Source organism: Telopea speciosissima, chromosome 5, assembly GCF_018873765.1.
Source record: "Telopea speciosissima isolate NSW1024214 ecotype Mountain lineage chromosome 5, Tspe_v1, whole genome shotgun sequence".
Classification (NCBI taxonomy): Eukaryota; Viridiplantae; Streptophyta; class Magnoliopsida; order Proteales; family Proteaceae; genus Telopea; species Telopea speciosissima.
The window spans coordinates 57,094,336-57,118,465 of NC_057920.1; the positions used below are offsets into that span (position 1 = coordinate 57,094,336).

The 24,130-nt window shown below is 39.1% G+C and overlaps 2 protein-coding genes across 2 annotated transcripts; both read right to left on the reverse strand.

The window, feature by feature from the left end:
• Window positions 1–9,615: 9,615 nt before the first annotated feature.
• LOC122663124 (probable glucan endo-1,3-beta-glucosidase A6) lies at window positions 9,616–10,152 on the reverse strand. The gene has a single exon (XM_043858826.1). It carries the CDS (start codon window positions 10,150–10,152, stop codon window positions 9,616–9,618), a length of 537 nt encoding a protein of 178 aa, XP_043714761.1.
• Window positions 10,153–12,117: 1,965 nt separating this feature from the next.
• On the reverse strand, window positions 12,118–13,339 carry LOC122662542 (caffeoyl-CoA O-methyltransferase 1-like). Its single transcript, XM_043858198.1, has 5 exons — window positions 13,223–13,339; window positions 13,027–13,106; window positions 12,784–12,928; window positions 12,557–12,688; window positions 12,118–12,464 (listed from the first exon to the last, which is right to left on the reverse strand). The coding sequence occupies exons 1-5, from the start codon at window positions 13,325–13,327 to the stop codon at window positions 12,174–12,176; spliced, it is 753 nt and encodes a 250-aa protein (XP_043714133.1). The 5' UTR covers window positions 13,328–13,339; the 3' UTR covers window positions 12,118–12,173.
• Window positions 13,340–24,130: the final 10,791 nt, after the last annotated feature.

Below are 24,130 nucleotides of genomic sequence, written 5' to 3' on the forward strand. Positions count from 1 at the left end.
CCCTACTACGTGGGCTTTGTCGGTGACATGCACGATGGTTTGGCCCAATTCTGTTCCATGGATTCAGGAGATATGTTCATCTCATTCCATGTGTTTTACACGTTGACAATGGATATAATGTTTTTATACCCAAAAAAAAAAAAAAAAAGATTTCAGTTTTGAAATTAATATGGTTTGATGACTTGACTATTTGATCCAATTGTTACGATTTGAAATTTTTTGGAACTGCAATTTATATACCCTCCTTTTATCCATTGAAATGAACTACTAATCGTTGCTCTTGGGATTATTATTCTTTCGTGCCAAGTGTTTTCCAAATCTCTTTCAAAATTTTGAGATTTGGACTAATTACTATCATTGCCCCATACTTGATCTATGTTTACTCGATTTCCCTTAGTCCCAAATCCTTTCTGATTCCTCCTATAAAGCAAAATTTTTCCTCTCTTTCTCACTTGATAATTCAAGGTCTATGAATTGCCCTTGATCCCATCTCCTCCCCTCCAACTACCCACCTCGATCCCACCACAATCACTCCCATGATCCTTCTTCTCCCGCACCCACCTTTGGTTTCTGCATCTCCCCCATACCTACACCATCTACCTCCCTCCATGCCTCCTCTCATCTCCCTCACCCAACCCCCTCTGCAGCTTCCCGTATCCCTCTTCCTCGCCCTCCCCAACTGTTCTCACCCTGCCATCTTCCCAGAGTTATCATCTATGACATAAACGGTTTAAAGACCAATGATTGGTAGGGTTATTGAAGTTTTGTTGGTAAAGCTGTGAAGGGCCTTGCTGTATGTAATCAGCAATGAGGTCGTCTGGCTTTGTGCCATTGTCTCACTCACAGTACTTTCAAGCTAGCGTTATAAGCTCATGGAGATTGATTATAGCGCAATCAGCCTTGTCCAAGAGCATCTTCAATTTCCTCAAGTCATCGAACTGACCACATATCTAATACAACAGACAGAAATGACAATCCAGGAAAGCTTGCATTCCCTATTCTGAATTCAATTCAAGTCAGTTTAATCTAAAAATTTTTAAATACCATTTGGAGGTTTTCAATTTTTAAATAATTTTTTTGGGAAAGAGTACGTTACCTGGTCGCATGCAGCATGCGGCCCTTGTGCCAGACACAGAATCGTACTCTTAGGAATTTCCAGCTTTTCATGTGGGCGCAACGGTCATTTCATGCGGCATGCGGCCCTTGCATCGAGACTCCAGACACAGGCCACACCCTTTGGAATTTTTGTTTTCCATTGGGGGGGGGTTCATTTTTGCGCGGCCTTGATGAGGAATATCAATAGACATTTGAGTAGCTTTAAAAGCCATAACCGATGAAAGATAAGGGGAAGAGGTAGCTGCATGAAATTGAACTCCTTCATTCCCAAGTTGAGTTGCATGAGATAAGGAGAAGAATTGATGGACGTTGAATTGTGTAACCGCCTGGCAAGTAAATGGAACTAATGGCGGTTGAATTGATGGAGTGTTACTCGAAGCAGTCGATTGGGTTGAATTAGATGAAACGTTCTTTACCCCTAACCTGCCACATGTCTCTCCAAATGGTTGAGTCAGCTGAGGTTCATCTTCTCCGGTCACGTTAATTTCCATTGATCATCCTTGCTGCCTCACTTGCGGACTTTGAATTTTTCCCATTGTCTTCTTATTTCTTGAAAATCCCCATATTTCTTATTTCACCTCATAGACTTGGCCACTATTTATTTCACCTTCAAATGGTCAACATGGTTTCAATGGTAGAGTTGAGAAAAGAAAAAGAAAGGAAGGAGGGGGGAGAGGGAGAGGAAGAAAATAATCTTTGTTGGTTGATTTTCAAATTTTTGTTCATTAATAAAGTTAAGATTACGCCTCATGTAGTATTAGAGTATTTTCAATCCTCATATGGAGGCTCTTATCCATGCCAACGCATGCCATCACATTCAGCCTCATCCAATGAAGTTATTTTTGGAATGTATGAGTATACAACATTGAATTAGATTAGAGAATCAATTGTACAATTATATTGTATTAGATTAGGAGATCATATCCCTTAGATTAGGGAGGCAATCATGCCACCAGATTCCAATTATTTTATGTATAAATACTTTTACCATCTCTCAATGGAAAACAAGCTAATTTTAGCCTCGAATCTTCTTGTTACCAAATTAACAAAGGGGATAAGAGTTACTTGATGTACAACAAATGCATCACATCTTAGAGAATACAATTGCCCAATAGGGAATATGTAGTGATCCTTGCGACAACTCTTGTGTAAGACAGAATTCTCCACGGTTATACCATTGGATTCCCCAAACCGCAGAAAGATGTACTGTACAATTTTCTGGGATTATTATGGGAACCATTGGGAGTGACTTCGGTCAGATGCTATGAAAAAGCTTGGTTTGCTGCTGAGTGCAAGACACCTGAGCAGAGAGACTTCATCATTGATTCTGCACCTTGGTGGTTCGACAGATGCCTACTTCAGTTGTTCAAGCACCCCCCTGATGCTTCTTTGTTCAGACAAGAACGTGAAGCCGTGTTAATTTGGACACAAATCAGTGGAATCCCGGATACCTGTTTCAACGCGGGATTCATCAGACAAGCAATATCTTGTGCTGGTAAGGCTGTAGAATTCCAGTTAAACCATGCTGATTTGGGATTACCTAAGGGGACTGCTAGAGTGAAAATTCTATTAAAAAGGAATAAGCCAGTATATGTTTCTTCAAAAATCAAGGACATCCATGGTCATAATCACACTGTGGCTATTTCATATGAGGTGATTCTGTTCTGCACCTGCTGTGGGCGAATATGCCATGATATTTCTCAATGTCCAAGTCCGAGAGGGCCTCCGGATCCCACACTCCCCCCAGTGGGATTTTTCAGTAAAGCTGCTATTCCACCAATCAGGGTCAACCACATACCTGAGATCCCAAAGTGCCCGAATTTACCTTAGTCTGAATCAAACTCAACTTCGGCCATGGATGTCTCTTATGGAAATGAGGTTAACATCCCTGGTATCCATATTTTGAACTTTGAGCAAGAATCTGTTGCACACAATGCACTTTGAGGATAGGAAATACAAATACTGAGGGTACTGGAGGTACCAACTTTGGTAATTCATCTGGCAGTCCCACTTTCTCAAACCTCCCTGACATCAATATGACAACCCAAACAATGCAGCCCATGCAACAGAACCTCTTTCCTCTCCCTGAAGACATGAACTGGAATTTGTTTGAAACCCTCTCACCTGGAGTCCCTAACACAACTTGCCAGACTGCGACCACCACAACTTGTACCACACCATTGGTCCAGCACACTGCAGTAAACAATACCTACCAAAGTACTATCATCTCTAATGCTAGGAATACTGAACAACATTTTTCCCATCAGACCTTCTCAGCTTGTGGTTTCTTTGTTGGGAATCCTAGTAACTTCCTCACCACCAAGAAAAGAAAAGTGACTTTCCCTACTGAACCTTCACCTGTTCTTTCTGAGCTTGACAAAATCAAAACCTTCCTAACCCAATCTCTAGAATCATCCTCTGATCCACAAGTCCTCCTCCCCATGGTTCAGGAATGGCTGGCTACGATCTCAGTTTCATCACTAGATGAGCCGTCTCCCCCTCCTCCCATAGTCATGCCCAACTTTACAAGCTACACTGTGAGTGAACCAGATGAGCCCTATGACCAACCACAGGTAAGTCCCCCAAACTCAATATCTGATTTCCATAATTTCTTTATTGTCTATTTTATAATCCAGCTTAGCATTGTTTTTTCTTGGTTTTTGTTCTCAAACAAATACATCAAACGAGGATTTTATCCCAGAAGGTTTTCTTTTCTTAGCTTATTACTCCTGTTTTTAATGATCTCTATCACAGTACGACACATTGCATCTCTTGTTGTCACATTAATTTCCTTCACACCTGCTTTTCTTTACATGTTCATTTGTTATGCTACTTCTATAATCATCATGAAGTTGGTATCCTGGAATGTTAGGGGATTGAACAACAAATTTACATTACAATGCTTAGGTCACCATCTCAAAAATCTCAAACCTGATCTAGTTTTTATATGTGAAACCAAAGTCACTGACTACAGCAAAATAAAATGCAAAGCTATCTTTGACAATTTCCTCTCCCTAGCCACCCAAGCTAGTAATGGAACTAAAGGCCTAAGTGGAGGACTGTGGGTACTAATTGCAAAGAACACTCGGACCTCTGTTGCTTTTGAACATCAATATTTTATTGACGTTAACATTACTGAATCTGTGGGTCTTAACTGGAGATTAATTTGTGTTTATGCCCCCACAACACCCATTGGAGAGGAAAAAATGCTGGATTGACCTAAACAATTGCATCTCAACTATTAATTCAACCTACATCTTAATGGGAGATTTCAATGAACTTCTTAGCCAAAGTGACAAACTTGGAGGAAAATCTGTCTCACCCCCATCATGTACCCCATCCCTTAAATCCATCATTGAAGATCTATCCCTCGAAAACATAAAATTACCTGGCTCACCTTTCACCTGGACCAATAGACAAAAACCACCAAAATTAATTAAAGAATGCCTGGATCAAGTTCTAGCCTCACCAAATTGGCTCATGATGTTCCCTAAAGCTACCCTGAAGAAACTGTCACCCGCTGGATCCTACCACAACCCTCTCTACCTGAACACCTCTACTGAAACAAAATCTTACAAAAAACTCTTCCATTTCCAATATGCCGAGACCTATCACCCTGATTTCAAAACCTTCTGCTCCCAGACTTGGACATCTCTTCATCCCTCAAACCTTCATAACAAACTCACCAATATGAGTTTCCTCTTGTCCAAATGGAACAAGGAGATTTTTGGACACATCAACTCCTTACAAGTCAAGTACCTAAACCAAATTGCTTTGATTGAAGAAAACCCCAAAACCCCCCTGAACCTTGAGGATTTAGACTCTATCTTACACAGACTCAAATGGACTTTTGATGCTGAAGAAACCTTCTGGCTCCAAAAATCCAGACATGCCTACATCCATGATGGAGATCGCAATACTAAATTCTACCACTGTATTGCTAAAGCAAATCTGAGGAAAAGACATCTCCTCTCAGTTCTAAATGAAGAGGGGGAAAGAACAGAAGACCCCATATTGATGGCCAAAATCTTCACACACCACCTATCTAAGATCTTCACCTCCTTTGACCCCCGCGACACATCCTTTGTTGAATGCCTCTTCCCCAGTATCCTAGATCCTTCTGAATCACCCTTAACTGCATCTCCAACTTTGAATGAAGTAAAATCGACTGTTTTCAAGATTGAGGGTTTTAAAGCCCCAGGACCTGATGGCTATCAAGCTTGTTTCTTTCACACCTTCTGGGATCTCATTGCTGATGATGTCTACAATTTTGTCAATGATTTCTTCACCACTGAAGCCCTCCCTGAAGGTTGTAACCACACTCTGTTATGTATGATCCCTAAATCTGACAATGCCATGATTGCATCTGACTTTAGACCCATTAGCCTTCGCAATGTCTCATACAAAATTCTTGCAAAAATCTTGGCAGACCGATTTAAGCTCTACCTACCCCTCATCATCTCCCCCAATCAGGCTGTTTTCATCCATGGTCGACAAATCACTGACAATATTGTCATTGCTCAAGAAATCTTTCACTTCCTAAAAAGGAAGAAATTCAATCGCACTAGCTTTGTGGCTTTGAAATTGGACATGTCTAAGGCCTATGACCGTGTGGAGTGGATCATGATAACAAATATCCTTAAATTTCTTGGTTTCCCAGAAAAATGGATAAATCTGATCAGATCTCTCATCAGCACAACTTCTTTCTCTTTTAAAATAAATGGTAGTCCTTTTGGCTACTTTAAACCTTCCAGAGGCCTCAGACAAGAATGTCCTCTTAGTCTCTACCTATTCCTCCTTACTATGGAAGTCCTCTCACGACTGTTAGAGGCAATCAGAGGGATGGGAACCTTTAAAGGGATCAGAATTGCCAAAAGTGCTCCTAAAATCACACATCTCTTCTTTGCATATGACACTTTTATTTTCTGTAGGAACTCTGAAGAAGATATTTTATCTATCAAAGCTACCCTTGAGCTTTTCTTTGATCTTACTGGATAGGAAACAAACTTCTCTAAAAGTGAATTTTTCTTCAATAAAAATACTAGCAGTGAAAATAAAAGAACTTGCACACTGCTTGGTATGAAAGAGATGAAGCCTGAATCCTTATACCTGGGAACCAAATTTTTCCACCACAAATCCAAAGTGAAAGAGTTAGAACCCCTTGTCCATCGCATTAAATCCAAATTAAACCTTTGGAAGGCAAATTGCCTGTCTTTTGTTGGGAGGCATGTGTTAATACAATCTGTCTTAGCATCCATACCATCTTACCTTATGAGTTGCTTTTTATTTCCACAAAAAACTTGCTCATCCTTAGATTCAATCTACCTTAATTTCTGGAACAATAACCCACCAAATAAACACAAGACCCATCTTATTGGGTGGGATAAAATCTGCACCCCCAAAACCATGGGTGGATTGGGACTTCGCAAATCCCACAACCATAATAAAGCCCTCATCACCAAATTAGGTTGGAGACTGTAAATGAAAATAATTCCCTTTGGGCTAAGGTAATTAAGGCAAAATACTTCCTCCATGCCTCCATCTTCAACCCATGCGTGGTAAAAAAGAAAGGAACCTGGACTTGGAATAGCATTGCCTCTGTGCTAACTGACCTCAAAAAAATCGTGTGGAGAAGAATTGGGAATGGAATGAGTACCAATTGTTGGTATGACCCATGGGTACCAACTATTCCAGGACACTGTATACCCCCAAATTTTCAAAACTCGGCGTACAGCCTGGTAAGTGACCTCACTAGCAACCAAAATTGGAACTATGACATCCTATCACAAATTCTACCCAACTGTTTAAATCATGAAATCTCTAAATTGATTCTATCTGAATCCATGGACTGCTGGAGATGCTCTCTTACTAAAAATGAAAGCTTCTCCACCCAACTTGCGGCAAGTTTTTTCAATCCAATTTTGCAAAATAGGCCCCTTGTATCCAAATGGTGGTGCTTTTTCTGGAAACTAAATATTCATCCGAAATTTAAAATATTTTTTTGGCGTGCCTTAAATGCAGGTTTACCTGTCAAGGCCACTCTCTCAAAGTGGACATCGATCGAGCCTACATGTGTTTTCTGTAGTGCTCATGATGAATCCCACTGGCACCTCTTTCTATCTTGTGAATGGACTAAGCGTATCTGGGCCTGCGGACCCCTCGGACTCAGAACAGAGCACCTAAGAAGCTCTAATTTGGCACACCTATGTGCCTCCCTCCTCCAATCCAAGACCATGGACAAACAAACTGCTACTTGTTTTTTTTTTTTTTCCAGTTTTCATTATTACATGTTATTTTATTTGGACTGTAAGAAACAAAGTAATTCATCAACTAGAGTCAACAGACCCAACCCCTGTACTCAAACTTGTCACCAAATGGATTAGATATCTGAATTTAAGACCACCGTTGGAGTACAGCCAACCGCTTGATAATTTTGTTCATACACACACTGATCTTGAGGCTCCTACACATACTAATCATGAAATGAATTTTCCCATTTTATGTTGTGCAGATCTTTCTATACCAAATGTAGGCCTAATAAGATGGACGTACTGCTTTTTGATTGATGATCAGAGTGTTTTAGCATCTGCAGGATTTGCTACATCAACCGATGCAATGAAGGCTGAGCTACATGGAATCTTACAGGGGTGGAAACATGCTGTTACTGATGGAATCCAATTAAAAGAAATTTGGATCACTAACAAAAAACTTCTCAATCTTTTGCTTGCCAAGGAGAATATAAATATTCCTTGGCAAATAGTCCCTAGTTTTTTTGATCTAGCTGAGAAAACCTTGAACTTTGCAAATGTACAGTTTAAATATAAAAACAATAGATGGACTAATAGACTATGCTCTCTAGCAACCTTCCCTATTACCAACAGAACTATTATCCCTCCCTCTCTATATGATGTAAATATGTTTTTCTCTCTTTAAGTTGAATATATTACTGTTTCTCATAAAAAAAAAAAACGCTTGTGTAACTTTGTGTGAGAGAGAGAGGGAGAATTGTAGGTAGCTAGGGATAGAGGTTTATGTGTGTCGACTTCTCTCCCCTCCTCTCCTCTTACTTAGTGCATGTAAGCCACTAAAACTTACTTTGCTGTGATTGGTAAGATGTGGGATCCCATTGGGTAATCCATTTAAGATTCTATAAGCAATAATATCTCTAATTCTCAATTAAAGATATTTGCATCACGGATACCAAAAAATGTATAAACGCATTTGCCTCCAATGCATTAAATTTATCATAATCAAGTCCTTCCATTTTGCAATATCCATAACATACCTATGGGCACAAAATAATTATTGTCGCACGATTAATCTATTGGAATGTCTTATACATAATCTGAACCATCGATTTAGCATCAAAATTAATTCCAAAATATTAGAAGGTAATTATTAACAAATAATAAAATGGCAAAAGGTTTTGTGCACTGTCCTTGGATGGGGCTGGGGGCATAAAAACTAGGTCTTAATAATATTTTAAATCATTTTCTAAAACAATTTACAAAGCATTCCTCCGGTACCATAATTTCTTTCTCTTGATATACTTCGTATGAAAAGTGGATAAATAACTATTATGAATCCATCATACTAATATGGAGCTTAAGAGACATCAATCACTAATACATGAAAACCCGTAACACCCAACTGCAATGATATCAAGACCAATGCCGCTGATTCAGATTTGAGTTAGGCGATTTTTCCGATCCAACTGTTATTCCTCAAAGAATGGATTGCAGGTTTATAAATAAGGGAAATTTACATATACTATCCCTGAGGTTTGACGAAAAGATATTTTCAGTTTTTCATCCCCCAGTTTTGGAAAATTCTGCGTACCCCCCCTGAGGTTTGCAAACGGTAACAAATAAGTCTATTTCGTTAGTTCATGACTAACATTGTTAAAAATTAGACTTGAACTGACGGAATTGCTCTACTAAGAAGAACCCAAAAAAAAAAAAAAGAAAGCAAAACTTGCAACTCATCTTCCCCAATCGATTTGGGGAAGATGAGTTGCAACCATCCCAGCTCCCAACTTTAAAACTCTTCCGACCTTGTGATTTTGGATATCTGCTTCAAACTGGTGGGAATTTGATCCGAATCTGATTGAAGGAACTCCTTCAAGTCCTTGTAAATGACTGAGATCGTCTCTACGGAATGGGATGGGATACAATTTCGGCCACGGAAATCAAGGCTTCAAGAAGCTTTAAAAACCTCTTCCTCTTCTTGACCACAGAAGGTAAATAATAGACCTTATAGGCACCATAACTAGTGAAGCCGAGTGCTGCGAGTAGCAAAATCCATTTCTTCCTCCTCCGTGAGAAATCCAAACCCTTTTGCACCAACTGCAGGTCCATGTAGTAGAAGAGCGAATAATCCTTTTGCACCAACTGCAGGTCCATGCAGAAGAAAAGCGAATAACCCTTTTGCACCAACTGCAGGTCCATGTTTGTGAATAACCCTCCGTGAGAAATCCTAACCCTTCCTGCTCTTGGGTCTCTATTTTTCTTGGGTGCAAAGGACGACATTAAACCCATTCATCTGAAATGGCCCAAGATTTTTGATGGATTCAAAGTGAGCAGAAACCAAGTCTGTAGTTTCAGATGACAATGGTGAAAAATCTGCAGTTGGGCTGACACAGTAGGTTGAGTTGGATTTAAGAAGAAAACCTAACAGAGGATTGATAAGATTCGCGGTTAGTTCATCTCTAAATGTGTTGGAATTTAGATTTAAACAGTCACTAGAAAACGAAGCCGACATCTTGATTTCTTTCTCCAAGCCCCATCTGACGAGGGAGTAGTAAATGTTCTTCAGAGATGGCAGAACCAAACCCCAATTCTCCTCATGATCTCTGTGGCAAAGGACAGCATTTCCCACCACAATGGTGCTGATTTGGGTCGAAGGGAAGTAGGTCAGAACATGGGTCCTGACCCAGCTTTCTGCCATTAAAATGCTCGAAGAAACCTCATAAAGTTGGCATTCACTCACGGAGACAGCAACAGGGACATCAGTGTGAGACAAGCTTTGAAGAATCATGGGAGATGGATCAAGGATGTTCAACGGTTTGATTGATTCTTGACCTGCATCTACTACAAATACAGAGAAATGAAACAAAATTTGAAACTAGAGAGAAAGCAATCCATCGGGCAATCCATCAATGGGGCGCTGGATGGTTGCAACTCATCTTCCCAATTCCCCAATCGATTTTGGGGAAGATGAGTTGCAGGTATTGTTTTTTGGGTTTCTTCTTAGAAGGGCAATTCTGTCAGTTCAAGTCTAATTTTTAACAGTGTTAGTCATGAACTGACGGAATGGGCTTATTTGTTACCGTTTGCAAACCTCAGGGGGGTACGTAGAATTTTTCAAAACTGGGGGTGAAAATATCCTTTTGTCAAACCTCAGGGGTGGTATGTGTAAATTTCCTTATAAATAGTTATTATTGTTTTGTAGCCTTAGTACGCTTGAAACCTGAATCAGATCCACCACAACATATGTGATCGACTTGATCACAAAAAAAAAAAAAAAAAAAGGGGCACTGTTCTCTATGCCGTAGCGTAGGCTGCGCCCAGGCACATGGGGGTGGGCGCAATGACCACCCTGCCCCCCTGCACAGGTTGCCCATGTGTCTGGGCGTAGGCTGCGTTGCGGCACAGAGAACATTCTCCCCAAAAAAAAAAAGAAAAGAAATTAGTAATGGGAGAAAGACACACCGCCCTTGCATTTTGACACAGTGCGTGTGAAATGACCATCGTCACCCCTGATCATTTCTGGGATTCCAGAGGGTGTGGTGGTCATTTTCTGTTCCATTGTGTCAAGGTACAAGGTGGCATACGCTATGCAACCGGATGGCATTCTCTTTCCCATTAGTAATTGATTGGCAAATCAACCAATTCCACTTCTACAGAATAACGAATACTTCATTACCAAAAAACAAAAAAAAAAGAATATCAGATACTTTCATAGTTTTAAGTATCGGTTTGGTGAGTGGTATGGAGAAGGCCAAAGATGTTACAAAAAAAAGGTCTGAATTGTTCGATATTTATTGAAACGGGTCATGGAATCCGTTACGGTATCAATTCGGCCGATACCAAACATAAGGGATCCCTAAAACCATGGATATCTTAGGGGTGACTTCTTCATGATGTACAAGTGTTACCTAATCCTGTTTACTGACCATCTGAGTCGTCCTATCCGGCACCGATATGAACCAACTACAAACCGAGAGAAGCAAGGTGCAACCTTTAAGGGAAATAGTTAGGTACCTCACACCATACCCACTATTTTTTTGGGTAGAACCCAAACCCACCATTAACCCCATTTAGCCATGCACGAGGTGAAGAATAAAAATAGGGAAAGTGTTCTATGTCCAGGAGCGAGGCTCTTGCATGTGCACAGGGTATCAAGTTTGATGTCATTTGTGCATTTCGTGGAGAGGTAGGATGGTCATTTTGGTCTCATATGTCTGGGTGCAAGGCTTGCATTCTTAGATAGAGTTTTTCTTCTCGTTTTACGATTGAATTCTTAAGTGTGATGCACTGGGCCCAAGTCACATTGGAAGTCGAAACTATGATTTTAAAATTGTATTCGATCTGGATCAGTATCCGATGTTGCATTGGTGGAAATGTTGTTATTAAGGGTAAATTTGTCTAAAAAATAAAATTTTAAATTGAGGGCAAAACCATCAAATTCAATTCGATACGATCGATCTGTATCGGCGGCTCGGTGCCGGTATCCAACCTCGATCGGTAAAGGTTCATGAGAATTGACAGAATTAATAAGGTTGGTATTTTAGAATAGACAATACAGACTTTTCAACAATTCAAATACATCACGAGTCTTCTTAGTAAATAATTAATTAGGAGTAATTAACAATTTATACCCTCATTAATACCCCACCTTGTACCTTACCCAACAACCACCATTTTGTTCTCATCTTTGTTCTTAATGCTTTAATGAAATAAAGGGCATATAATTCCATGAAAAGAAAGATTTATGTTTTTCCAGAAAGGGAAATTAAGAAACAAATCTTCTTTTTCAAACTCTCTTGTCATGGCGCATCAACTGATACGACGGCAAATGGTGATTCCATCGCCGACGGGCAGTTGGCAGATCTCGATTCTTGGGTCGACAGCAAGGGCTTTGTTGAGTTCCATCACGAAATCTCTGTAATACCTGACATACTTACGGAGCGGAGCATCTGGCGGCGCCACCACCGATCCGTTCCAGAGAGTATTATCGTAACCGATCACACCTCCGATCTTAACCAGATCTATCAGTCTCTTGTGATAGTTCAGATAATTGTCCTTGTCTGCATCCACAAAGACGAAATCGAATGTTCCATGCTTCCCCTGTAAGAACACGCAAATAAACATTAATCAAACATCTTGGGGGCTACTCCAGCCTTTTAAATAGAGGGGATTTGAGTGGAGATTTCACTTACATCCTCGAGCAATTGATCCAGAACGGGCAAAGCAGGGCCTTCCCTGAAATCAATCTTGTGAGCTACTCCAGCCTTTTGAATACTGGGCAGACCCAATTCGAAGTTCTCCCGGTTGATGTCCATGGCCAGAATCTACAGAGAAAAGAAAGAAGAAAAAAAAAAAATCTCATTTTTAGAGTTACCCTTTTATAAATTCTATGTTTGATTTTGAATTTTATTAAAAGTACCTTTCCATCTTCAGGGAGAGCAAGAGCAGTGGCGAGGAGAGAGTATCCAGTGTAAACACCGATCTCCATAGTGTTCTTGGCGTTGATGAGTTTGAGGAGTAAGTTCAAGAACTGACCTTCGTCTGCAGAGGTGGTCATGAGGTTCCTGTTTCAAATCAATTCCCAAAATTAATAAGATCGGGATCTCAACACATGGAAGCCTCAGATCTCTCTCTTTCTCTCTCTCTGAGTTTTGATTCTCACCATGGGTGCTTGGCTGTCACTTCACGAAGCTCTTTCATTGACTCTGGCTCCCTTGGGTACACACTGGTTTCAAGTATGTACTGCAAAAGAAGAGAAGAGGAGCAGAACAGAACAGAATTGCCATGAGTGAAGGGGAATAAGGAGGAGGGAGAGATCATGAAAGATGGGAATTGAAGTTTGAAGTGGAAATACGAACCTGGTAGAGGGCATCGCTCTGGAGAAGACTCTTGTGGCCAACTTCCGAATGCCTACCTGCTTGAGTGGTTTGTTGTTGTTGTTGTTCCTCTCCATTAGTCGCCATTGCTGTTTCTCTCTGTGTGTTTTATAAGCTTTTTTGGGTTCCTTTCTTTGTTTATTGGTAAGAGAAACTTGAAAGGTTTAACCTGAAGGAGAAGAGTGAAGATCAGGGGGAATTTAAAGGCAAGAACAAGTGCGGGAGTTGGTGAGCTTCCTCTCTGTCTCTCTGAATGAATCCCACTGTGAGGTGGAGGTTGAGGAGAGGAGAGAGGATAAAAAATGTGGGGCCCACTTCGGGCCCGCTGACCAACAACTATGACTTTGTCGAAGATGGTGTGGCCCACCACTCATCTCACCAACTCCCCTTTGAAAGGAATTTCAGGATGATGATGATGCCCATATGCATGCCATGTACATCAGTAATGAGGCCATACATTTCCTGTCATAGACTCATAGTCAAGGTTTTAGTAATTGGTATCTTTAGGATCGGTATCGGTCTGATACGAAACCGATTTGGATCAGCCTGTATCGATTCGGATAAGGGTTTTAGTAATTGGTATCGGTCTAGATCGAACAAGTTTACTTCTATTTTTTTTTTTAAATTGATTTTTTTATATATATTTTTATACTTGTCCATATCGATCCAGTGATACGAGATCGATCAGGAATCAATATCAATCTCCATTGATATTGATACGAATCATTCGATATGGTCAATCCGATACCGATTCCTCAAACCATGGTTTGAATCGGATGATTTTAACCCTAAATTTAAATAAAAAAAAGTTTTAATTACATTTTTACCTTTAATTAGTACTCGTGGATAGATATTATATCGATCAAGAATCGGTATCGATCTCTATTGATACTGATACAAATCGACCGATCCCACTAATCCGTTACCGATTACTCAAACCATGGTTATAGCTGTTGAGTCATTCATTTGGAGGTGAGCATCGTGAGCTGAAAGTAACATGTATGGCATGGCATGGCACATGACAATGGGGTTTGCTTTTCGATGTGAAATAAAAACTAATCACAACTCACAAGGTTAGGAATTAGGATCTAAAAAATGTTTTTGTGACTGACCAAAGGAGAAGGACACAAAAGTCATTAATACCAAATAAGTGGACGCAAAAAGTTGGTAAATGGTAGGTGAGTGGGTGCCACAAGTCCACAAGCTCTTCTCCGCAATTATATAATAATATAATAATAATGGCCCCCACCCCCAGCTTCCTCTGGTCTGTATCTCCTATGTTACTTGTTTCTATTCTTGATTTCAATTTTCCTGTTTTAATCTGCGTAGAGGCATATAACTCACACCTAAAATTAACAAATTGGGTTTTTTTGCATTTGTTAGAAGGACAATAAATTTTAACAGTTGTAGGATTTCTTACATGAAGAGATAAGATAGATGTAGAACTTTTTTGGGATCTCGCAGGGGTTGAAACATGTTGAACGACTGAAGATTAAGCTTCAAGAAATATGGTGCAACAGTAGAGAAATATGCATTTTTTTGCATCCAGCTGATGATATTTGCTGGCCCTGGAAGTTAACTTACTTCTTCAACTCGATGATTTAACCACAAACTTTACTAATGTTAAGTTTTTTTAAAATCATAACTCTAACTTACACAGTGCGATTAGGTATTTGGCCTCTAAAGCTATTTTGAACAACTGTAATATTTTTTGGTATGAACAAGATGTAACCTTTTCCTATTCTTAGTAATATATTTTTTTCGTTTCTCATATAAAAAAACTATATAATAATAATGGAAGAGTTTCTTACACGAACATTGTGCAATTTCATGCCTTGGAAAATATGGGGTTTATGGAACATTTTATAGGGGGTGATACTACAGTAATCTGAGTCTTATGAAGAGTGCCCACATGCAATTTTAAAATTAAGTTGACGTTGTTTAAATCTTTTACCCATAGTAATATAACATAAAATGATTTTTTTTTTCATCAAAACATAAAATAAATTTATGCTCTCCTCTTATAATTTATGAATTATAAATTGAAATACGTTTCCTGTGCCGCAAGTATGGGGGAATCTCCCGTATCACACCAATGGCAACATGGGAAATAATATTATTTATATGGATTCATATACTCTAAGAGGAGATAGAAGATAATAAAAAATCTATTGTACACTGACAGTTGAAATTCTTTTTACTTATAAATTATAACAAAAACGCAGAAGTTTGGAATACCAAAATCCGAAATCACACCAATGAGAAGGTGGATTTATTCAGTAGGAACTCACATTTTGTTTGAAAAGAAGAATCTTTTTCCCATAACGAGAATAAAGAGACTTAAGATTTCATACCCAAATAACAAAGGCTCTATTTGTTTATGTTTAAAAAAGTAATAATTTTGTTTTCACTATTTATAAATATCAATTATAAAAACATGAGAAACAGATTGTATGATGCCAATGTGTAGTTTTTCTCTTGTAGGAATTTTTTATTTTTATTTTTTTCATTTGCTCTGAAAATGTAGACCCCATATGTATGATATCTTTTTAGGACTTCCATTGATGTAGCATGGAGATTCCTCCCTACACAAGTAGCTTGGGAATCATGGTTTGAGGTATCAGTATTGGATTGCTCAAATACAACCGATACTGCACAGTTTTGAAGGTGACTGATATCGATACTTGGTCGATACCGTATTAGTGAAACGGTAAGTAAAAGGGGTAAAATAGTAAAAAAAATTCATTTTTTAGAAAACAGAGGTAAACTTGTCTGATATGACTGACCCATACCATATCAACATTGTATCGATTTTGAAGATAACCGTCTAACCGATACCCGATCCAATACTGTGCACTAAAACCATGTTGGGAAACCCTCCCCATAAAATAAAAAAATTTCAAGCATAAGAATTTTTTTATAAGAAATCAAACTCCAAAGAGAACTTTTGATAATCACACAAACCACATGCCAATCCCAAAACGTTAACCAGCTTTTAAGGAATCGTAAAATGATGGATTTACACAACGCACACCAGACTCACACAAGAGAGATAACTTTGGTTGAGATGAATTTGGTGATTCCAAAATGGGCGACCACAACACCCACCCACCCACCAACTATTAGGTCGATTACATTTATTTGTAGGTGGGGAATGACTTTCCAACTTGTTGTGCCCTCTTTGACAAATAAAATACTCACAAATAAGGAGAGAAAAGAGAAAATATCCAATGGCAAAGCTAAGATTAAGCTATGAATTTTCTTCTAAAAATTAAATGAGAAAAGGTTTTTTGGGCGGCCAGGGGGAGGGAGGTACGTTAGTATATTCCATCTCATATGAAATGAGTTGTTAGTTAAAACTTTTATTCAAAAAAGGAGAAAGTACACGGTCGTGTAAATCGTGTCCGTAACTTTTTCCCCCTTAACTTTTTGTTTTTCCTAAAAAATACCCTCTCTTTATTTTTTGCTTTTCCCCAAAATTGCTTTTCATTCACAATTTTTTCTCTCTCCTCTATACATCTCTCTCATCTCTATTCACCTCATCTCTGCAACTGTGTGCCGGGAGCGACGAGGACTTGTCGGAAGACCAAAATCGAAACCTTTCCCCTTTTATAACTCTCTGTGAATCAAATCTACAGAAAAAGAAAGTTTCCTTCCCTCCCCTTGCACTAATGCAGCAATTCTAGTTCCATTGCAAAGATAAGAAGGAAGTTTCTCCTACCACTTGACAAAAGTGGTATTCTCGAAGAACACATCCCTTCCTAACAGCTCAACTTGAACCCATCGCGATACATTTTTGTCCAGCATCGGCACTCTGTCTCTCTGATTGTCTGTATTAAAGCTGTGAGGGAATAGGGATATTCAAGGCTATTTGTGTTGGTCTTTTTTCCAGATTAAAGCTGCTCATTTCCATGTGGTGGTCTTTTTCCTCAAAGACAAAATTAAAGTTTTTCTTTTCCAGCCGAAAGAGGTTATGGAGCTCTTTTGTGGAAAACTTCACATTCTCTAGTAGTCTTTTTAAATTTGGGTACAATAATGATGATACGGAAAGGAGAATTGGAGTGCAAATGCAGTTCATTTCCATGTGGGTTACTTTTCAGAATCTGCTTCCATTTGCAGCTTGAAGGCATCGTGGTAACCCACCTCACGCATCTCACCTCTAGCTTTGTATTCTTGAAGTTTCTTCAGCCCTTCTCTGATCTTTTCCCGGTTGTTATCGATCCTATCTTGGTTTCTCTATTTCTGCTTCTCTGACTCTCTAGCTGCAGTGAGGCACAACATGGCTCTTGTGCTCTAGAAAACAAGCAAGTACGCAAGATATTAGCAGAGAGTATGAATTGTCCCGATAATGAAGAAAGGTAAAAAAGCAGGGAACAACAAAACTCATCAGTCCGAGCTCCTTGATGGACGTTTCGATTGATCCCATCTCATTGCTACTAGCACCTGCTGAAGATAGAGGAAGTTGCAGTAGAAGATGCTCTAGATCAACCACATCTTCCTTCCCCAAATTGACTGAGATTTCGTTCCCGTATTGCAGATGGTCCTTGAAACTTCTACAAGCAACTTCCGTGAGTGCTTCTCAATTTTCCCATTGAAGACTATAAAACAACAATTGGAGAATGGCATCTGGGTTCTTGACGGTGAACATTCTTCCCTTCCCTGTGCAGAAAACATAGGTTCCGAAAGGCCTGTAAGGACTAAGCTCGATGAAGCTAGTAACTGTTTGCAACAACGAATTGGTACACCCCATGAATGTGCTAGCGGTGTGGCTGGCAAGGGACGAAGCATTTCTCACTACATCATAGAAGGACGACGATGCTTCTTGAGATCTAGCGATTGATTCCAGCTGGGTTGAGTTGAAGAATGGGACAAGGGTCTGCAATTTTCCTTTGATGGATGAGAGAGGAGAACAGAGGAGAGAGAAAATTGTGACTGGAAAGTAATTTTGGGGAAAAACAAAAAGTAACGAAAGGGTATTTTTTAGGAAAAGCAAAAAGTTAAGGCGGGAAAAGTTACGTACACGGTTTACACGACCGTGTATGAAACCTTTCCCCTTTAAAAAATAAGTTTTTAATTATTTAATTTTTATTTCAATTTTAAAAAAATTAATTATCTTTTATTTTTTTTTGTATGAAGTTTGATTTATACACGAAACCAAAATTGTACCTCTTTTGAATTTTTCATTTTGGATAAAGTTTTCCTCCATCCATAGACGAGTAGAAGACGGTTCACCTACCATCCTAGGGTTCACAAACCCCTCCTAAGGTTTTGGTATGTTCCAAAATACCCTCCCGATAGGAAACTTGGTCCTCTCATTTTTTACTTTGCTTTTGAAAAGTAAGCGTTAAATTTGATCATTATTCGATATCTAGAAAATGATCAAAATTAGCCACCATATCCTTCTATGTACGTCCATGCACCCCCAAAGTCTCGTGCAACCACTTTATAGTTCTGAAATTTTTATTAATTTATTTTAATGTTGTGTGACTAATTTCGATTAGATTCAAACTTAATATGTAAGCAAGAGAACATAAGCTATTTCTATCATCAAAATTTCAGCCCCATCTGAATTTCCGTGTGACCAATATAATACATGATTACAAAAATTGTGAATAAAATAATGCAAGGTCTGCATGGAGAATGAATGGCGATCGAGTAGCATGAAATGTGAGAATAGAGAGCATGATTCGTGATCTCAGTATCGGTAAGATCAGATTGGATCGGACGATACGGATCGGGATCGCCCAAATTCGGGTAAATATGACACTTTTGTCTCTATTTTCTTATAAAAAATAAATTTTTTACATTTTTATCCCTGTCTGTACAGCTGGATTGAATCAGTATCGAGATCGGTCTCGGCCGATATCAATCCGATCTGGCCAAAATCGGCTGATCCGATCCGATACCTCAAACCATGATAGAGAGGGTTAAATCATCGACGTAAACAAGTAATGATTGGAATTGAAATTGTAGTTAGTCACAAGTAAAACATATCGTTCCTTGTGAGATTGGATCACAGCTTAAAAGGGAACAATCAAAAGGAGAAATGATTGGATCATTTGAAATGCTCACATGCTTAGTGGTCTGGTTCGCATTCTTGTGTTACTTTGCGGTCTAACCCCGTTGCATTTCATTTGATTTCTCCCCTCCACACTACTCGCTCTAATATTACTTGATGGGATGCAAGTAAAACTCTTACTTAAAAACCAGTCGTTAAGGAAATGGTATTCAAGTCTTTATAAGTCTTTACATCGGGCTACTTACATTTAATGTGGGATCGATTGCTTTTGTATCGAATCTCAACACAGCTACCTCATTAGGGTGTAAGTTTAGTCTTGTTGGCTCAACCCACCTTGAGCCCGAACATGGTCTGAGCTGGATTTTTCAACCTTGGGGGCAGTTTAGGATTTAAATTTTCAAGCCCTGGGTCAGGGTCGGGCTGGGCCAAGGTTGAGGCCTCGGGCTAAGCCCAACCTAGCCAGGCCCTATGTTAGATTATGCTTTACAATTTCTTGTTTACATTTTAGAACTTTCATTTAGTATCTAATTATCTATTGATTTACAGAAAAAAAAAGATAAGTAATTATCTATTAAATGAAAATATTTACAATTTTAAGATTGGGTTAAGTTTTTTAACCCAAAGAAAAGTCTAATAGTCAATTGAGTACGAAACAAACCAATACCCAATCACATGAAGTAGGACAAGTCAATCAGGCCCTAGCAAAAATCAAGGTCAATCAGGACCAACCCGACCCAATCCGGCCCGATCAAGGTCAATCAGAGTCGGGCTAGGCTGGGCTAAGCCCGGTAGGGTTGGGCTTGGGCTGAGATATCTCAGCTCGACCTAGGGCCAGGTTGGGCTTGGATTGAGCTAAGTCCAGGACTCAGGGTTGGACTAGAGTTTTAAAAAACCCGGCCCATCCCAACCTTGTTTCACTCCTATACCTCATATCACAAAAGATGTGTTCTCAAAGAGCAATAGGAGTGGTATGTATAGTCTTGAATAACCAAGGGAAGCTTATTTTCCGCAACGGATTACTTCTGCCCGACGTTAGTTATTGTTGTTGTGGCTTTAGCGATGAGACTTGGGACTAAAGACATGTCTCTTTTGGCTAGAATTTGATCTGCGACTATCAAGTCTTTGTTTGGTGTTCGGCTGATGATGATGTAAAACCATAAACAAAGATTTCTATGGTACTTAGTGATATAAAATGTTGTAAATAGAGATTTGAATTTTGTGTGTTCTCATATATAAACTGATTTAGGAATGTGCACGCTCATAGTGTTGCAAAATGGGCTGTCTTTCCCTAACCCTAGATTATCAAGAGATCGGATCACATCCTTGTACAAGTACCGTCCAAGGCCCTAGAGTCCATGATCCACGCTTGATTATCAGTATCATCCTTTCTAGAGGTTCTCTTACCCCTGGTTACCTTTATTTTTGGCCTTATGAGACTTAATAAAAGTTGTCCAATCGGATGGTAGAAGCTTTCAATTCTTCGCATATCTAGAAGCAACATGGCAAACAAGAAATAGGGCACTCACCTATTTAGGGATCTTCATCCTTTCAAGTGCGGCCACTGCACCATATTAAAGAATCCAACCGTAAAAACATGGACAGTGACATCTTTTTATCCTCTCAAGTGTTGGGTGGACAGTTGGCACTGGAGAGGATAAATTTCCCCGACTTTGGAGGCAGTTTCTCTTCACACACATCCTTCATGGATAGGTATGCGTGTCTTGGGATGGAATGAAATTTTGGGCATTATCTACTTCATACAGTTAGGGATGTAAATGAATAGCCGAAATCCGTTTTCATATCCATGTTCATATCCGTTTAGCACTATCTGAATCCGTCCGAAAGCTAAACGAATACGGATACGGATAGGCTATAGCTATCCAGAAATTAAGCTATATTTACATGTAAACGGATAAAATATCCGATCCATATCCGTCTAGCACTATCCGAATCTGTCCGAAAACTAATTGGATGCAGATGCCAATATAGCACTATCCGAACTGAATGCGATCCGTTTACATCCCTACATATAGTAGGGGCAGAGGATTTATGACTCTAGATGAGTGTATTTTTCCTCACCCACATTGGAGAAAAACTTTCTCTCACCTATTTATAGTCACTTTTCCAAAACCCAGAAGTCTTCCCCCTTCAGCTTTTCTTAGTCACACATGTTGGTTTTCAAAATGCAATTCTCATCTTTCTTATAAGGGGGAGGCAGGAATTTCATCTCTACATTGATTACATGTAATGATATTTTTTCTTTTCATTTTCATTGACAAAACATATTAAAGATCTTGTAGCTCCGAAAGTATTGAAGCAACTGAGTTATATGACACAAATGAAACAAGTTTTATTTAAAACGTGTGGGGGCTATTGGAATCCACGACGAAAGCTACCAACTCAAAAAGAATACTTTCATGATTTATCCCAATACAGCTCTTATAAATTTGTACTTGGCCATCCAAGAGGTAGAAGAAGAAGAAGATCATCTGAAATAAATATCTCTTAGATCAGGGCTACGGAATTCAAATAGGGAAAAGATAAATGGACCATTTGATTTTTAAGGGTAGGTGCATCTTGCATCACGATCAGCATTGGTACCACGCAAGATAGAGGATTTCAATCTCCAATTCTCTGTCCGGGAGCATGGCCTTTGCGTTAGCATGGGGGCCAATGAGAGTATGTGGACAAGAATCAACAAGGGTGGAATTTCTGCTTTTCATAGGGGGGTTGGGGTGATCATTTTGCCCCATGTTGTGTCTGGCGCAAGGACCATACTCCCGGACAGAGTCCTTTTCCCTTTTTAATTTGTGAACCATAGATACTACACTCACACAACTCAATTAATAGAATCATATAAAATATGAAAATAGAAATAAGACATCCTCTTTTCACACTTACACACATAGATGGGAATGTGTTCTTTGTCCAGGAATGTGGCCCTTATGCCAACGTGAGGGCCAATGGAAGTGTACGAGGAAGCATCAATAGGGGCAGGATTTTTGCCTTTCATAGAGGTGGGGCGGTCATTTCATCTCATCATTTTTCATCATCAACATATATATATATATATATATATATATATATGAAAAACCTAATCCAAACCAGAACAAAAGCGATATCAAACCGATATGCCTAAATCGGACTGAAATCAACCAAAATCAAACTTTACATTACCGCTGACTTTGGCTTGGCCAAATACTAGATCAAAACTAATTCAGCCCGATCAAAACTGGACTGAACTGGTCGGTTGACACCCCGACACCCGACCATTATGGATGCCAATGGAGAACCATTTTATTAAAGATCAGGCACAAAGGGCAACGGGGGAATAATTCATCTGTTACTGTAGAGGCCCAAGCCCAGAGCCTGGATGATGAACCGCCCATTTGGCACCTTATTGTTATTTAGAGATGATGACTTACACTTACTAAAGCTAAATTTGTTACAAGCCTAATGGGGCTCGAACTGGATTGGGTCAAACTAGTATGGGATGAGAGGTTAAAGGGCTTGATTTAACACGTTCCATCAACTCTAGAGCTTTTGGCATAACGATCAAGTACCTAACATAATACAACTTGTCTTGCGTTGTCGTGTTACTGTAATATTCTTGTGCTGTCATACATTAGCTGTAACTTGTTCCAACTTTGATGCAAGTGAAACACATTCCACCGTTCTTTCACTCACTGTTCTGGAAAATTATTTCATTTAGCAATTGTCATGATAGGCAGTGTATCTGATGATGCAAGCTCTTAGATTTTGTAGAGGACTTCTCATTTCAGCTTATGGTGGTAGTCAATCTTAATGGTGAAACATAAAGTGTAGTCTCAGCAAGACATATTATAGATGCAAATCCATGGTATCAACAGATTCATGGGCTTGATTTTCGTATTTTTTTTGGGTTTGTGCAGTCCTGTTGCTCTTTATTCGTTGAAATCTCATACAGAGTTTGGTCCTGGTTTACAACTGAAGCATAGCTGACTTTTATTGCTTGACAAAGGAGATCAAAAGTCTGGTACTTTGGTTTATGATTTGATGATGTCCATGGTGTGTAGAGCAATTTTGCAGGAAATGGTTTCAGAAAATCCACATTTGAAGACATGTGAGATGAAGACAGTGATGGTCAAAAGTGATTGGATCTTAATATTGAATTGAGTACCATAGGAGAGCTGCCAACAATCACAACGGAATGCGAAAATAATGTGTATGATACCTGCAAGGCCATAATTCCTGCAAATTTCTAAGATAACATGTTCAAAGCATAACTATTTTTGGATATAATGCTTCAATGGAAGCTTCACTTTCCTAGGATAGTAATGCTTCAAGAAAACTATAATTGGATATGATAACGGATATTTCTCCAGTAGCATTGATATCATGACACTGGAGGGTGGAAGAAGCCCATAGCAAAAATAAACTACTATTGCAATTAATGCATACAATTACCTTCCTTCGAAATGAGCAGATGATAGCCTTTGTGAATGTATGTTCAGATCAGGCATTGGATTCTTACCAGAAAAGGGTTCAAGTTTTGGTTCACTGGTCGGCCTGCACCTATTTCATGGATCTTTTTTCATGAGAGAGAGAGAATATGAATAATTAGGAAACTCCTCTTGAATTGTAGAAATGGTGAATCTAGGATTAAGTGGGGCACAACAACAACAGAAATCAGGAAATCTCCTCCATTTGAAGAGTACAAAAATAAAGAATTCAAGCAACTCTTAAGAAGAATGAATAAAGAAGGGCTTATCTTATCTTCTTTTTTTTGGGTGGGGGGGGTGTTTGAAATTGGAGAGTCAAACATATTAAAGAATATGTAAAGGAAAAAAAATTATCATTTGCAACAATGAAATCCAGTAAGCAATGAGAAG